At 41.5% G+C, this 17,394-nt stretch overlaps 1 protein-coding gene and 1 long non-coding RNA gene across 3 annotated transcripts in view; one reads left to right on the top strand and one right to left on the bottom strand.

Annotated features, from left to right (window-relative positions):
- LRP8 (LDL receptor related protein 8) overlaps window positions 1–4,684 on the top strand; it is a 172,629-nt gene extending 167,945 nt beyond the window's left edge. For both annotated transcript variants that reach the window (XM_032696677.1, XM_032696676.1), the window contains 3 exons: window positions 1,064–1,132; window positions 1,332–1,504; window positions 2,362–4,684. In XM_032696677.1, the coding sequence (XP_032552568.1) occupies window positions 1,064–1,132; window positions 1,332–1,504; window positions 2,362–2,400 (281 nt within the window). In that variant the 3' untranslated portion in view covers window positions 2,401–4,684. The remainder of the gene's footprint in view (window positions 1–1,063; window positions 1,133–1,331; window positions 1,505–2,361) is intronic.
- On the bottom strand, window positions 470–17,374 carry LOC116791040. Its single transcript, XR_004358597.1, has 3 exons — window positions 17,246–17,374; window positions 15,344–15,406; window positions 470–696 (listed from the first exon to the last, which is right to left on the bottom strand). It is a non-coding gene; the product is annotated as an uncharacterized LOC116791040 (long non-coding RNA).
- Window positions 17,375–17,394: the final 20 nt, after the last annotated feature.

Genomic DNA, 17,394 nt, shown 5'->3' with positions numbered 1-17,394 from the left:
AACACCAGCCTACATCTCGGAGAACAGGTAATCCCTCCAGATCCTGCTGCCAAGGCAAACTGGACAGGCTGAGTTGGTTCTCAAAAGTCCATAAAATTCTAGTCAAAGAGAAGACTTTGCTCTGCAGGACCTCAAACAGACCCACACTGCTTTACAAACAGTAAAATACTTCTTTGCCCCAAATGTTTCACTGTTTCCATTGCATCTGGGAAGCAGCAATAACCATCCCTGTCTGTAGAACAGCAGTGCTGCGTGGGGAAAGCACAGCCCAATGTCTAAAATGCATTCAGTTAAGTTCTCTTTGTGCAAGTTTCTTTCAAATGTAATAATTACCTTTTTAATAAGGCATGGAAACAAGGTGCTTTTATTGTCCACGCTGGAAGCAGTGTGCCACAGGGAAGTATTGAAGAGGATAAATTACCTTTTAAGTTCCATAAATTGGAAAAGCTACACTTAGTTTCTCCTCTCTCAGTTCCTGATGTTTTAGCAAAAGTAAATTTTCTATGCTGATCCCCTACATAAGAGCTCAGAACAAACATTTTAACGTCTACAGCTCTAAAGGTATATTTATTTTTTTAAGTATTTTTCTGTAATAGTTTTTTTCTCTTCTAAGTACAGTATTGAGTTTTGGGGCCATTCTTGCATGCTGGGGCAGGCTGCAGCAATGAGGGATGGATGTGTAGACTGACTCCTTAGCTGTAAATAATAAAAGAAGGAAAAAATTAAACAGAGAAGCTGTGCAGATGGCTTTGAACTACACTCTTTTTCTGACAGCTCAATAAATCATTAATTTTGTGTTCTGCTGTGGATTTTTAAGAGCACTGTTCACCATCCTCTGATCTGTGCGTGGTATTTCCATTACACATCATGTTTTTAAAACTGGCCTCGTTTTTTGTGCTTGAAAATTAGAGACACAAGCCGTGACAATTTTATTGTGAAACTTTTGGTAAACTCTGTGACAACAAAAGCTTTCTGATGGGCAGGACAACATGGGCACTAACATAAAACATTCTTTAAAACCAGCAAATGACTTAAATGATCAGAACAACTTCTGTAATTCCAGATGCAAATGATGACGAAGGCTTCGGTTCAACTGTGACAGCGGCTGTGATTGGAATTGTCATTCCTGTGGGTAAGCTGGTTGGATTTAACCTTCGAGGATCACACCCAAGCGCCAGTTTTCAGGAGTGGGGTGGGAAAGAGTACAGGAACTTCTGAACTGGGGATAAGTAGCCCAGCTTTGAGGAAATTCTACAAGGATGGCTCCCAACATGGGAACATCCCAGCAGATCCGTGCCTGGCTAACAGCCCTGTCTCTCCTCTCCCCTCAGTGGTCATTGGCCTGCTGTGCATGGGGGGATACCTCATCTGGAGAAACTGGAAACGGAAGAACACTAAAAGCATGAATTTTGATAATCCAGTCTATAGGAAGACAACAGAAGAGGAGGATGAAGACGAGATCCACATTGGGCGGACGGCCCAAATCGGACACGTGTACCCAGCAGTGAGTGTCTGAGGGACAAGGGGAATTTTGCTGAGAGTTTGGATACAGAATTTCAATTATTGTAGGTTATTTGCCATATAATAACAAAACCAGAACTTCTTTAATATCATTGATCGGGCAGAAGCCTAAACTTCCAGGCAGCTCATGCAGTTGTCCTAGAATACAGTGCTCTGTATAAGATACTCTGCTCAAATGAAGAGTAATTGTCCTAATCAAGGTACTAAGCTGAAAAGTGTAAAGGTACCTCAGTGTGGGACAGTTGATTGCTTATCCTCTACTGGGTTGTTATATCTGTGCTTAGACTGCTACCAAGTGTCTAAACTATCTTAAGGATAAGTTGAGTTTCTCTGCAAACCAGGGAGTGTTTTCTCTACACTAACAGTGTAAAAAAGAGTCTCATTCCTCTCGAGGAGTGGGCGAGTTCTGTAAGAAGTTAAGGAAAAGGAGGCTCCCTCCCAGTGGCAGCCCTGGGGAGATGAGCACTGGCAGGTATAACTGCACTGTATGTGCAGAAGAGAGCAGAAAGACCCACAAGTAAGGAGTGAAGGCAGTACAGCTCCTATGGGCAGGCAGGTGTGTAGGTAATGCCCCATATCCTCTAAAGGTCCTGCACCAGATCACACTAGAGAAGGTGTCATCTCTTACAGGGAACCTGATCCCATACACAGGGCAGTAAACTTTCCAACACCTCGTTAGTAACACTGGGGCAAGTGACTCCATTTGGGGGAAGAAATCACTCCCTAAAATAGCTTTGTCACCGATACACTTGGGACAATGAGAGATTCAACGAGAAATACAAGTTAGCAACAGTATCACCATTCCCAGACTTTCTCAAGTGTGTTTCTTCTCCTCCCCAGCGTGTAGCACTGAGCTTAGAAGATGATGGGTTGCCATGAGGATGAAGTTGCTGCTCCAAAACCACACCGAACAAACCTGCTTTGGATCACAGAACCTGCTTCTTCTTTTTGATCATTATTTATGTTGCAGAAGGGTAACCACAAAGTTATAATGAACTGCAAACATCCAAAGGATGTGAGAGTTTTGTATGTATAATCTTTTATACACATTTTAACTTGTTGCACTACCCATTTGTGATAGTGAATAAGCGACAGCTGAGCTACTAACTCAATGTACATAACCAGCCAGGCTGAAGGCTCAGTAGCTATTGCTTTATTTTAAGACTATATTTATAGATATTTTGTAAATATGTTGAATATGCTTTGTGGCTATCCATCAACATAAGTAAAATAAATTCTGTACAGGCAGTTTAGAAATATTTATTAACAAAATCTGGATTATAAGATCTGTTCTGTAAATATAGTAGAGGGGTGAGAGTATTTATTTTTTGTATGTTTGGCTTGCTGTGCATAGATTATCTGTGTATATATCTATCTGGACAAGATAGATATATAGGCATATAAATATATACATATATATAAGAATATATACATATATTTTAAAACTACTAGCCTATCTTTATGAAAATTAGGGATAATTGAATTTTTACAGGATGTTTGAGAAGTTTGCTTTGAAATCTAAAGACACTAAGTAAGAAAGAGCTGCAGGGTAAGACAGCTGACCAGTGAAGCACTCCATTAGAAACAGCTCCTGATTTCCATCCTGGCTATTAAGGGCTGCTTTTACATTTTCCAGTCTATCCATGAAGAATCCTCTGCAGTGCTTTTAACTGGAGAGCTATTTCCTACAGCATTCCAGTCAGGAGAAGCTCCTACAGCACCCAGGGGGTTTGTGTTGTATTGTTGCTTTTTAAACAGCTGGGTACAAATCTGATTTAGGTTTTTTAATTTGTTTCTAAATGTATATCTAAATGCTTTTCCACGCTGGGAATCTTGCACCTCTCAAATCAGCTCAGAATTAGCAGAAACCAAGATGTAGCCATATCCTTCCACACAGCTGAAGTGAGCACTCCCCTTGGATCATCAGGAAAAAATGCAATACCTGAAGTCCCTTCCTTTCCTCCTTGCCCTTGTCCCCTGCTCGTACTGATTAAGAGTCCAGCTCTAGGAGGTGCTGTGGGCAGATGTGGAATTCTTTCAAGTGCAGCAATTACTGCCCATGGAACATCCTGGACATGGCAGGAACCCCAGACTGCAGAGCACTGGGCAAGGAGGCCAGAGCACGTTAAAAACCCACAGCCTGCCCAGTATCTTTGGCTGGGTCATCCTGCACCTTGTAGAAAAAACACTTGTTTTTTCTCATCTCATTCCATAAGATTCCCAGGGAATTCTGTGGGAAGTGAATACACTTACTGTCATTGCATAATGAACTGTACCAAATCCTAGAGAAATCTTCCTCATGTTTTTATGTCAGTCCAAGCTTTCATATTCAAGTGAGTAGAAGAAACTCATCCTGAAGGGGTTTGAGGGGTTTTTTTTCCTTTTTAGAATAAATTCACAGTGTAATTTGAGCTGGAAGCTGATTCTTGACTAAGAACAGGAAGAAAGTGTCTAAAGCCCTTACAAACATAATACATACTCTCAAAATGCTTCATGGCCTGCATAGACAATACAGAAGTAATCAAGCATCCTTCTATTCAAAATTTTAGATTTTAAGGCAGTGAAAAAATGAGTGAGGTATCCCATTATTGTTTTAAGGTATGAAGCTCTCTTTCTACAAATCCATGCACTGTGTGCATGAAGAAAAAAGCTGAGCAAAGGCTGTATGTGATAACACTGTAACTAACAGAAGAATGTAAATATATGTGAAAGTTCTACAGTTTTGATACTTTTTTAAGAACATGTACTCACAAACCTGTACAAACCACGTGCAAAAGGCTGCAGGTTTTTTCAAACCCTTGTAAATGAACTCAAGGTGCAGTGCTGATTTCAACCTTTACAGATTTATAACTACTGAGAAGTCAAACACCAAATTTGTTTTTTAAGAAATTAATTATTTTAAATAATGGTTCAGATTGTTAGGGTGATATTTAACATTGTAATCATTTCTGATCTGTCTTGTCATACTGAAGTTCTGTTAGAGTAAGTTCTTGCTTGGTGCCTTTTGTGTTTCAGTTCTTACGTTGCGGACAAAAGGCCCAGGAGGGGCGGGGGGGGCTCTGTGTAACACTTGCTGTACTGGAAACCAAATGAACACGTTTGTAAAACAGTGCACTGTTTCTAGAGAAAGATTAAATTTTTTTATCTGGGACTACTGAACTAATTACTTCATGGTGTCTAAAATGGGACCATATCATAGTTTGGTCTGAGTTTTCCTTAACTGTGCAAAGCCAGAGTGGGACTCGGGAGCACTGCTGTGAAACAAGGATATTGTGCACAAGGAGGGACAACTGGAGGCATTTTCTGAAATGGCTGAGTGGTTTGGGGATGACAGTCACCTGTGCAGAGAAGCTTGAGCAGGCAGTCAAATGCTCAAAAGACTTTTCCCCTTTCAGAGATTGCTGGATGTCCCCTTTGGTCCGTGTTTGTGGGACATCAACTGCGTAACTTAAAACTGAAGTTACCAGCCAGGGGAATAAAGGAGCCATAAATACCCGGATCCATTATTAACATGGACCTCCTGAAAACCAGGACAACCAAACTGTGCATCAAATGACCATTTTCTTCCTCCCCCAGGCAATCTGCAGGATGTACCCAAAGCAGCATTAGATATCAGAGCACTGAAGACAATACAACCTTTCCCCATCCCGTGTTGGTACCAAGTCCCTTTCAGTCAAATGTTGGCCCTAAAGGAAGCTGCCAAGCAGGTATCCCTTTTCAGACACATGGGATATTACCAAACTAATATGGACTTGTGTACTGGTAAATATTGGTGGTTTAGTTTTCTATTTAACTGAAAACAGGTTTTTCTTAGTTTAAAATATTTCTCAATTCCAGTTAAATATTTTAGCAGAGTAATACGGTAGCAAATAGAAAAACTGAAAACAACAACAAGAAACAGCTCCAGGTCTAAACAGAAAGGACAGAACAAATGAAAAGTGAAAGAGCCTCATAAGAGAGTCCCAGGTAGGTTTAGGATTGCCTAAACAAGTTTTTTTTTTTTACTTTATGCTCTATTAGCAATAAAATTCCGGTGGTTTGTTTCACTTTTTTACACACAGTAGCTGTACAGTCTGAGCTAATCCACACCAATCCTGTGCTGCCTGCTTCCCTTAAGACACTGTACAACTACATGGACTCACACTGTTTGTTCACCATCCAATCAGCCCTTTAACTTTGGAAACCAGTTTTAAATCTGCCTTCCTAATTTACATCCTTGCCTGGAAGCAGGGGCTGTAGCCATGGGCTGTAGCAAACTCTTTCACTGCTCCATTTGGAGATTTGTGCCAATTCCAGTTGTCTCCTAAATGCAGTGTCAACACGGGAAGGGTTCAAACAGAAAAAAGATATACAGAATGGGATACAGAAGGCACCTTTCAGATTCCAGCCACAGTCCATTTGCACATTAATATGCTGGGTGCTCAGTGGCCAGCTCAAAACAAAATAGCCACACACTCCCTCCTCCTTCCTCTGACGGTCCTGGGGCTCTCTACTCCAACAAGAATGCTCTGTAAGGGTTTGCACCGATCAAGGATTCCCTAGAAATGGCACTCTGGTTGATGAAGGCATTGGTACAGTCCCAGGTGGGGACAACAGAGTTGTTCCAGTCACTGTTTGAGAGTTGTTATGGATTGTCCTGATGACAAAATGGGGCTGCAGAGACTAAACTGGCTCTTCTCAGCTAGACAAATGTGCCTGGCCAACCTTTGCCAAGCTCATTACAGCTCGACCAGCAGGGAATGAACTGAGCCAGCACAGCTTGTTTTAACTGTACAGCTGCGAGCACGGACTCCCAGCCAAGACACAAACCTCACGGAATGAAATTTTACACAGGTAAAGATGAACCTGTGGCTTTTGCTATCACAGCAGCAGACACAGTGACACAAACCATCAGCTTCACAGCAGATTACCTCCCACCAGTGTCCCCAGAGGCACCCCATGTCCCTCAGGGTGCTCAGCGTGGATTTGCCATCCCAGCAGCAGGACCAGAGGAAGCCAACAAGCACCATTAGGGCTGAACTCTCAGCTCTCACAGGAGGGTACCAATGCTGACTTGTATCTGAACCTCTGCATCAGCAAGCACAATGTGAATTAACATGCTTTAGCAAACAATACTCTTTTTCAAATTATTTGCAGCAATCAAATTTCCCTGTGTACCTCAGTGGGAGAACACTTCCTCGCAGGATTAGCTGCTGCTGCCTGCCACTATTAAGGCAACCGCTGTAATCTTGTCAGTCAGGATAAGGCAGAGCCTTAGCAGGGAGCTGAAGTTCTGACAGGGAGACAAGCAAATCTCCCTGATAGCTGGATGGGCCCAGCCTGGTTCCATGGATGGTGTACACAGGATTACTGGAGACTGAACTGATAATTTTTTTTTGTCTTCACATCAGTTCTATTCTTCAGCCCTTGCCTACAGGCCACCAAGTCAGGGGAAGAGTAGAGCTTGTATCTGTGGTTCCTGGCCAGGTACAACTGAGGCCAAATAACAAAGACATTCCACATCACCCTATTCAGGATTTCATCTGCTGAGTCTGCCAATCAAGGAATTAATTAGTTCCAACAGTAATAATTTTATTTCATGTATATATTCCCCCACTGGGGCTTAGCTAAAAGCGCGTACGTTGATTTAATTAATTAGCGTTATGTGTAAAGGATGATGGAAAGCCTTATGACCAAACATTCAAGAAAAATCCCTGGATCTATATATTTTACCTAAATAAGATTTAAGCAAAGATAACACCTTGAAATGATGCTTAGAAGATAAACAATACTTGGAAAGAAACGTTTAGGTCTAAATTTTATTTACAGGAACTTTCTTACAGAGGCTAAGTTGACTTTTAGACTTCCTGTAACAATGAAAAATCAACATGAAATTACTGGAACTTTGCATTAATAGTAGCAATATCTGAAAAAAAAGCCTGACCTCATGAACTGACTTCCTATTACTTTGATGCTCAAGGCATCAGCAGCAATAAAATTCATGAAGAAGTTTGTAATAAAAACTTTTTCAATCACATCAGCAGGTGAGGTGAACAGAAGCTGTTGCTGTAGAGAAAACTCATGGTGAACATGTAATTTTAATTTTGCATACAACCTCGATCTTCCCATCTTAAAACAGACCTATTGCAGCTGGAGGAGACACTGAGGAGGTCAAAGATAACTGAGGAAGATTTTACATTTTTCAAAGCTGCAACTCAGAAGGACACAACTGAGAGGATGTACAGTACCTGTAAATAAAATCAGCAGTGGTGCAGAGAAAGCACTAGGATGTAATTATTTCTCTAAGTATCCATTATAGCTACTAGGAGACAGGAGATGGGGTAAATGGAATGAGTCTGATCCAACATGAGAGAATCCTGATGATCAGATGAGTAATTTCTCTTAATTGCTTTTCCTTCCTTTTCAATCATCACCTTATTTACTACAGAACATGGAATTTCTTTTAGACAATACAATAACTGTAGCTTATCAGATATATTGTCCACATGAACAAAGCAGTTCATGGACCTCACATAGTTCCATGCTGGAGCCACATCAGACCCCAATGAATTAATTAAGAAGCCATGACAGAAGAATCTGATGATGATGCATTTGTTTGTAGCTCATTAATCTGGACTTTCAGCCACACTGTGCCAGGAATTAGCTGCAGTTATGGTTTCCCATAGCAACAAGGTATATGGGACTAATTGCTCAGGAAAAACCAGCTGAGTGGGAGCTGTACCTCCCACAGGGAGCTAAGCCAGGTGTTCCCTAGGTATTCAGGAAAGTAAAACAAGGCTGCTCCATGTGCATCTGCAACACAGCTTGAACTTGGTCCACTCCTGTTCACAGCAGCAGCTCTTGTACCACACCCACACTGCTTCAGAGAGGCCTCATCACGCCAAGGAAGGATGGACTAAACCCACTAAACTTCCCCCAGATTCCCCTGTTCTCATTAATTTAGAAAGAAATGAGCACAGGTAAATCTAGGTCTCTGCAATAGGGTAAGATAGGAGATTAACTTTCACAAGCACTTATAATAAAAATGTAACAAGTATACATGTCATCATGTCTTAATATTAACCATTGATTTTTTGAAGTACCAAGCACTGAACAGTATGTAAATGCAGGCTATACACACAGTAATAGGCACTCCAGATTTGTTAGGAATGGGCACAACTCAGCAAACAAGCAATCCCATAAGAACACATTCTCCTAAATGCTTCACCCCAGCCCAAAGCAAACAAACAAATCCAGCCTGGATAGACTTCAACATTAAATGCTCAGTAAGCTATCATTCAGAATTTCTGGTTTCCCACTGTGCCTTCAAAGTAGAAAGCAAATGGTTTCATTTGGGATCTACTGCATGGGTGGGTTCAATTAATTGAAGGGGGGAAAAAGCTTCAACTGGCAGGAAAGATGAGGCGACAAAACCAAGATTGCAGTGGCTGGCAAATGAAAAAGCCAGAAATACATATCCAAAATAATCACACACACACCCCCCAATCTAAACTGTAATTTCATCAGAGTTTAGTGTCTTGTGCACAGAGCTGTGCTTACAAAGTCCCTGTCACTCAGTTCACTGTCCGTCCACAGACCAGCTCTGCATTGACTGTGCCTTAAATGTGACTGCAGAGCCAAGTGCTGCGGGTAACTCCAACCACTGCAGATCTCTAGTCCCTGCCCTGACAATGTGCTGTCACATCACAGACGGCATCTGCTGTTTTCACCTCGCAGGGCAGAGGTGTATTTGGCAAATTCACCACCCAGACACCAGACAGGGCAAGGAATTGGAGCTTTCTGAGGAGCTCAGACAGCAAAGCATCAAACCCCTGCTCACGTCCCGGCCCAAACACACATCAGCACGTGTACCTGTGGATTTCTGGGATGCACAGTTACCTCCCTCTTTCCTGAGGAACCTGGGTGCCATTGTGTGACCTACACAGGCAGGCTACAAAAGGCTCCATTTAATGCTAAATACTGCAGCAGTGCCTTCTCATGTACAGGTACAGAAGCCTTTTAATTTCAGTGAGTGGCTTCAAGGCAAAAACCCTAATGAAGACAACATAATTTGCAGTGTCAATAGCTATTAATGCTATGAGGGCTACAGGACACACTGAGCTTTGATTTAATATCTCCATCTTAGAGCATATCCTGCCTTCATAATAAGAACAAGGCCAAGGAGGAATAACCTCCAGCTGCTCCTGCAGATCAGGAGCCTACTGCCATACATTATTTTGATTGACATTTTCTGCTTTGAGAAAAATCAACACACAGTGCTATCAGAACACTGGTCATCAGACCCAAAGAATATCCAAAAAGATGTCAGATTAGATTCATAAAGCATTATCTACTATCATTTTGAGACTTGAGAGAGCATCTCTTGCTCCTTTGGGCTCCAGGGGAGCTCTGATCCCAGTTAGCTATCCTTCCCAAATTAAGCAGAAACTTGGCTGGTTGACTCTGTTCTTATGCAATATCTACTTTTGTCTGCTTACCCCCACCTCTGCAGCAGCCTCTTCTTCTCCACCAACATTTTTGAAGTGTAAATGGTGATAAAAGCATAAATAAAATTTTCTTCCAGAGAGGGTGAGAGGAACTGATAAGGAAAGTGCACGAAATGTGAGTGACTGAGAGCAATGGCAATTAGAAGGAATCAAAGGGCAGCTGAGCTGGAACTCTGGGAGGGCAATGGCCTCAGCTGACACTTATTCAGAAGATTTGATAATCCATTAACAAGGAATTTTAACCTCCAAGTGCAGACACACAGGTGTTGCTGACAAGAAACTCAAGCAACTAGAAGGAAAAAATACAGAGGGTAACTTTTTAGATGTGAATTCCTGTCAGCCTTTGGCACCTGATCATTAGTGCTGGTACTTAGTATAAAGCAAAAATATTTGGCAGTTTGAAAATTGTGCCCACACATAATTATTGTGCTGGCAGTCACTATATTCAACAAGATCATGCAAAGAAGTGCATGGTAATTTCTGATAAAAAGAAAGGCAACTCCTCCAGCCACTTCTTTATGCTACTGTGAGAACACAGGAACATAAAGGTGATTGCTTTCTTTTCTGCCACTACCCTAAAATTAAGCCTTTCCCCACTGACACTCACTTGGCTTAACACCTCTGAATTGATGAGCACACTGAGGTAAACCTCTTTCAGTTCCTCTTCAATCATCTCAGAGACAGCTGGAGCAAAACTGAAGTCAGGCAAACAGGCCAGTGAGGAGCTGGCTGTAAAGAAATTACTATTTCCTTAGTAGAAGAGTCACAATATAAATTTCACATCAGACCTCTATATTTTTAAATATTTTCATTTTTCTTCTTATTTCATGCAAAAAACCTCAGTCACTGTCTTCTACTGACACTTCATTTTGAGACAGAATGCAATTCACTCCCCTAAGTTACCAGAGAGGGAATCTCTTCAAGCTCTTGAATAGTGAACAAAACATGAGAAAAATCTATACTAGACTGCAGGACAAACTACCCAGTTGAGCTGAGTTGTCTTGGGACAGGTGAAGTCAGGGGGAAAAACTAAAAGAGAAAAAAATGCAAGAAAAGAAAAAGAACTTCAGTTACAGCAAAAATAATGCAGTTTTAATGGACCATGGAATAGCAGATACCCAGCAAGAAGATGACCTTTTCTCCAGCGCTGAAATAACAAAGCCACAGAACACAAATGGTGATAAACCAACTTCAACTTTACAAAATCAATTTATGTGAGAATAAAAGAACAAAAGACATGACCTTTTCTTTGCTATTAAATAAACTAAATCCATTCTACTGAAGTCTTCTTTTTGAACAAAAGTTATTGCCTGACCTTTCTTATTCCAGTGCAGGATGCCAAGTGGCAAAGCATTTTAAGCTCTTCTGTTCTTCCTAAATCAGAGGTTTGTGCCACCACAGAGGGGAAAACAGTGCAGATCCTTCCTAACCCCAACACAGGAGCTTCTGTAGGTACCACCAGAGATCTGTAACATGACCCAAAGACACGGGGCAAAGATCACACAGGCTGGTGCTGGAATAGGGCTGGGTATCCAAAACAGCCCTGTATCTCCACAGGATCCTGCAACACACAGTTCTTGACCTGCACAATGAAGGCTATTAAAAGTGGCCTGTGTTAATGGGACATTATTACATCAACACTGAGATTTTATACCTAACACTGATACAATTTTGCATGATATTCTCAAAGAATCAGAGGCACGAAATGCATTTCCTGAAATTATCCCTTTCTGTGATATTACCACGAGATGAGTTCTTAGTAATTTATTGGATTCTCTACACTAACTGTTCTATAAACAGTACAAAATAAAAATATAATGTAAATGAATGATAATTACATAATATAATGTTAATCTAAACATAATTTTACCTGCAGTTTTTCTCTTGTGGGATCAGTGTCCAAATAATGTTCAACAGGTGGATGTTGCTGACTGGGATAACTGCAAAATAGATTTATTCATTGAAAATAGAAACATCATTATTTCCAATCCTTCTAATCCCAAGATCCATCTGTGAGCAAGATATTTTATCTGATGTACAAAAAACATATGCATGTGCATTTGCATACATGGAAATGTAAGAAAATATACACATTAATTCCCGAGGCTGCTCTGTTAAACACTGTCAGTAAGGTGCTGCTCATGCACCATCCTGTGGCTTAACAGGACAGACTCACAGTCACAGGAATCCTGACTGACTGGAAATCAAGAATCATTTTCTGAGACAGACAAATCACTTTATTATGAGAAAAAACTCCTGGCTTCTGGAAGGGGATTAGTGTATTACAGGCAGTATCATCATTTTCATCTTCGCTTGGGTTTCCATCCTCCTGTTTTCTCTTTTTTATCATTGAAAAACTGCCAGTGAGATGAACATGGAACAGAACTAATCTGATGGCTCCTGGGGGTAGGAGAGCAGTTGTGCTCAGCAAAACAGAATTTTGAAACAGTTGACCAAGAAATCTTTGAGATCAGGGAAGAAGGACAGGAGAACATCAGGACTGAGAATTGTATCTCCTGGCTGTGAAATATTAGTGCTCAAAACTCAGAATCTGAGATCATATGTCTGCATGTAGTATAGAAGGGACAATCTTTTGCCAAAAACCATAGAGAAGGTGGAGAGAAAAAATGCTGGTATCTTCAGAGCTGAAGAACAAAGAGCATTAGTGACCATGAGGATCTATGACACTGCTAAGCCAGGGCCTGACCATCTATTGCTCCCAAGAGCTCTGAGACCCCTGAATAAAAGCCCCAGGGTCCTGTGAAAAAGTACATTTACTGATACAGCAATCTTCTTCTGGATAAAGAAGAAAAGGGTTGCCATGGTAACTCTGAATGAATTCAGCACATCACCTGCACACAAAGTCTATCTGCAAGGGCTCTCTGGAAAGTTGGGGGTTTGCCTGCTTCTAGTTAGGGGTCCCTGGAAATTGTACCAAGGTCCTCCAAAGAAGGATTGCACAGGAAATGGATGGGACTTCTGCATCCACCAGATCAAAGGCTGCTCAGTGGTACAATTATCTGTACCACTGAGCACTTATTTTTCTTGACAAAGATTTTCAAATAGCAGTAAAGACTGGAGAGTCTGATGTGTGCAGGGGACAAGTAAGGCCTGGAAGCTTTCTGTGACAAGGCGAACATGCCAGGGTTGTTAATCTTTTTGCTAATGAAGCTTCATGTTTGGATTTCCTGACCTACTACATCAGTTTCCTTCTTTCTAGAATAAGAGAAAAGCAAAGAAACAAAAATTGGAATCAAATACATTGGAAGAACAAGTTGTTTAGAAGCAACAACAAGTAGGGGCAAAAATGAACTGCAAAACCAATTAAAACATATGCAGGAATGCAGGTAGAAACGGTAGAAATAGATAAAATTCAATTCAGCTTCTTGTCAAAGTGTAGCAGAGAATATGAGATAAAATCTAAAAGTTTCTGTTCTGTATGCACTGCCCCTGGTCTCTCAACTCTGTAAAGTTTGTGAAACTCTGGTGTGCCAAAGGGCCTTGTGAGGTGATCAAAACTTCAATTTGGTAAAACATTTCAAATAAAAGAAAAAAATTAGCACAGTGTTTACTGCAGCTAAAGCAAGGCCACATGGGAGCAAAGAGAAGTTTCTTTGCAGCCTTTGTCTGAAGTATCATCTTGAGCAGCTCCCCACAGCAAGGATGCCCTTTAAAGTGCCATGGCCCAGGACTGGGGCATTCCAACCAAGGAGGTAAAACGTTCAACGCTCCTTTGGATATTTCCACAAACATACAGCCCTTTTGTGGATATAACCCACCCCTGAAGGAAGGGGCTGAAGGTTAAATAAATACCTGTGTTTGCTTCCTGCCACCTGGGGAACCTTCAAACAGAGGCTGGCAGTTTTGTTTAAACAAAATCAGCTTTCACAGAAATACATGACCAGAATGCAGCACTTGGCCAAAGAGCCCGAAACCTGCAGTGACATAAAATACCTCTCTCTTATGTAATACCAACATTTTGGGGAACTACTTAGAGGACAACTCACAAAGGCTAATTCCAGTCAAAATGTGCAGATTCTTTCTCAGAAGCAACCACTGGGGACAAGCTTCCCCGTGACAGCCCTTGTAACCACGTCTGTAAAATTTTGAAGTGAGAATTAAAGCACTTCTGCAAATACTATTGTGTAAGTTGAAGCCACAGTTCTATAATGAAAAAACCACAACTATTTAAATAATATATATTTTCTTAAATTATTTGTAGAAATAATTCTACATTCATCTGTACTGGACTAGTTACTCTTCCAGGCCAGTTCTCATACACTGCTCTGCACCCCAACTTCCAGCCCTGCCAAACCCAACAGATTCACATGGGGGCTGACTTTCCAAATGAGAAAGTCAATTACATTATAAACTTGCATTTGGCACAAAAACCATCTACAGAAAAAGCACAGAATCAAAATCAATCAAACCCCAACAGCTTCATTAAAATACACAGAAAGATTCACATGAGAGAGCTGCTCTTGTCTGAGGGCAGGGGGATGAACCTGGCAACTGTGACAGACCCTTCCAGGCCTGTTTTCTATTAACTTCCATTAATCTTTCTCCTTTTCAGGCACTCCTTTACACATCCGAGTCTATGTGAGGCTCAGGATTTTTTCTTCTAATACACATGTCCATACACCCCACTTTTGTTTGTTCAGCCACCACCAGGGAGTTTTGTCTTGTGAGCAATGAACGTCTTTCAGTCACTAAGCAGCCCCAGCAGCCCAGCACTGCAGGGAAAACCTCACCTCAGAGAGCAACAGGGTCATTTCACTTGGCACCAGAACAGCCAGTGGTCCTTTACAGACCTCTACTTTTAACCAAGTAGATAAAACTTACCCACATCACAATTTTAAGATACAAATCAGGCTGTTTTTTCTAAACAGTGTTTTACAAAGCACAGCTCAGTGTTAGCACAGAGACCCACAGTCAGTTTGTCTCCAGCAGACACAACAGGCTGCTGACTCAGCTGTATTTTGATACTAATTATCTTTCACACAATGCAGAGGCACAGGAATTAACATTCTTCAAAACTAGAATAGGATTCTCTTCCCAGCAGCTAAAGAAGTAACACAGGCATAACAAGGATCTATGTGCAAAGTCAAGGTCCACACCATGAGAACATCAAATGCTACTGAACACATTTTAAAGAAACATTTTATGGATGTATTAACTTTCAAAGATTACTTAGTTAGTGAAAGTAGTTTCTTTGATAAGGGAGTCACTAAGAATTAAAGCCTCTGTAGATACAATGAGAAAGAATTGCATAAAACTGTGTATGTTTAGAACATGGTCTCACGAGTTACAGACATGGAAAAATATCAGAAAACAACCTGAATTATTTGGCATCTGTGAAACAATTTCTGTCACCCAGTTCTCCAAAGTGCCCAACGTCTCTAGTGAGGAGATACAAATAGCAGAATGCAACTATTTCAACAAACAATCATAAATCTTAGAATGTTAAAACTAAGTTAAATTAGGCATCCAAAGTAGGTTGATTTATTTGAGCTATCTGCTCTTTTACTGACATGAGAAAAACCCTGAAACAAATAGAAATATTCAGAGCATGTTTATCCAATTTCTCCCATTTCTCCAAGTCCCAGAGATACCTGCTCTCTGCGGGTCAGAAGTGAAAATCATGGAGATTTTGCTCTTAAAAAAGCAACCCCCCCCCAACCCAATGCCCTTATACACCAGTATCAGTTCAAGATTCTATATGCACACTGTTATATTACAGTGTAAAATAATGCTAAAAATGTGTATTAATAGAGACATTTTCTTCAGAGACAGAACAATCACTGTTTGCACATGCTTTGAGGTGGAATGAAAGGAACCACAATGTACACATTCCTCTTTCACAAACACATCCTTAAGCCAGTGCACTCAAGCGTAGTATGTTTTTGATTGTGAGTGTGTCAAGATAACCCAAACGCCCCTGCCAGCAACACTCCATCCACTATATCACCATCAAACATGACATTTATTTTAAGAATACAAAACCCCCTAATAAACACACAGCAAAAAGCATTTTTATCTCACCCATAATATGCATTTATCGTGAAATGTATTAGTATACAGAAATCAAAGATAGCTGACACCTCCAGGAGGAATTAAAATGCAGGTTCTCGGGATAACTCATATTCCAGTTTGCTCTTCCTTCCAACACAGTAATGTAAACAAAAATACATTAAGTACCAATATTCCTGAAAAGGCTTATAAACAATTTAGACAATTACAGTAGAGTCATTCTCTCACAAAAAAACTCCCAAACAAACCTCTGAACCTGAAGACAAACCAAACAGTACTTGGTATTATCTTTAGACTGGACAACCAAGTTCACACAATAAGCAGGATAAACCACCTAAATGAAAAATCATCAGTGTAAAACCCATTTCCAGTTCTACCACAACACAAAATGCCCTCCCCCCATTCTGTGTCCTCAATGAAAAGGATACTATCTGCTGATCAGCACAAGAGATACCCTATGTCTGAATTTCTCTTTCAGAAGGGAATATTATACAGAAGGGCCTCTGGCCATCTCCTTTCAGCAGTTCCAAAGAGCAAAGGGGCAGGTGTTACCCCCAGTCCTCAGACTTCAGGCCACCGGCAATGAGGGACCTCAACAAACCAGTCCCAGTGAGGCAACAAACTGCCTCAGGAGACAGAAGTGTGGGCATTGTAGTTATTTTCATTCTGATTAAAGGCATATACACACAGTGGTTGCTCTGTCTCTGAAGAAAATCTCTCCATAAATACACATTTTAGCTTTATTTTACATAGGATGGAAGGATTGTAACATAACAACCTGGGTATCAAATTCTTGCAGTGACACTGAATGCCAACATCTGGGCTCATAACAAAGGGAGAGCTGCATGTCTTGTCTTTCATTACCATGTATAAATATTATAAGGAAGCCCTTATTAGCAGCAAGTGAATAATTTTCATTTTTTTGCCTAGAAAAGGCCACAGGTTTTAGGGCAGAGGATGCACCTTGTCCTGCACCGACCGAGCCCTGCAACAGGTCAATCCCAGTGTGGATGTGTCCAGTCCTGTCCCAGCGACGGCACCCAGGCCACGGCCACCACCGCTGCGGTATTTTTCTGTCAAGCACCGCAAATACCACAACGATAGAACAGTTCTGCTGCAGCCGCCCGGGCTGGGCGCCCCTCAGGGAGCCCCCCAAGGCGAGGGCCCGAGCCTCCCCTGGGGCCGGCGGGGGTGCGAAGACCCCTCACCTGCACCGTTTCGTGCCGCGGCGGGGTCGGGCGGTGGGGTCTGGCTGCTTCCCGGCTGGATCTGGGCTCTGTCCCGGCTGGAACCGGACTGAGGGGGCGGGGCCGCTCCCGCCCCTCACGGCCCCGCCGCCCGCCAGGGGGCGCGCGCG

This window comes from Chiroxiphia lanceolata, chromosome 9 (genome assembly GCF_009829145.1).
Source record: "Chiroxiphia lanceolata isolate bChiLan1 chromosome 9, bChiLan1.pri, whole genome shotgun sequence".
Taxonomy (NCBI): Eukaryota; Metazoa; Chordata; class Aves; order Passeriformes; family Pipridae; genus Chiroxiphia; species Chiroxiphia lanceolata.
The sequence above is the reverse complement of the archived record's forward strand: the minus strand, read 5'-3'. Positions and strand labels throughout refer to the sequence as shown.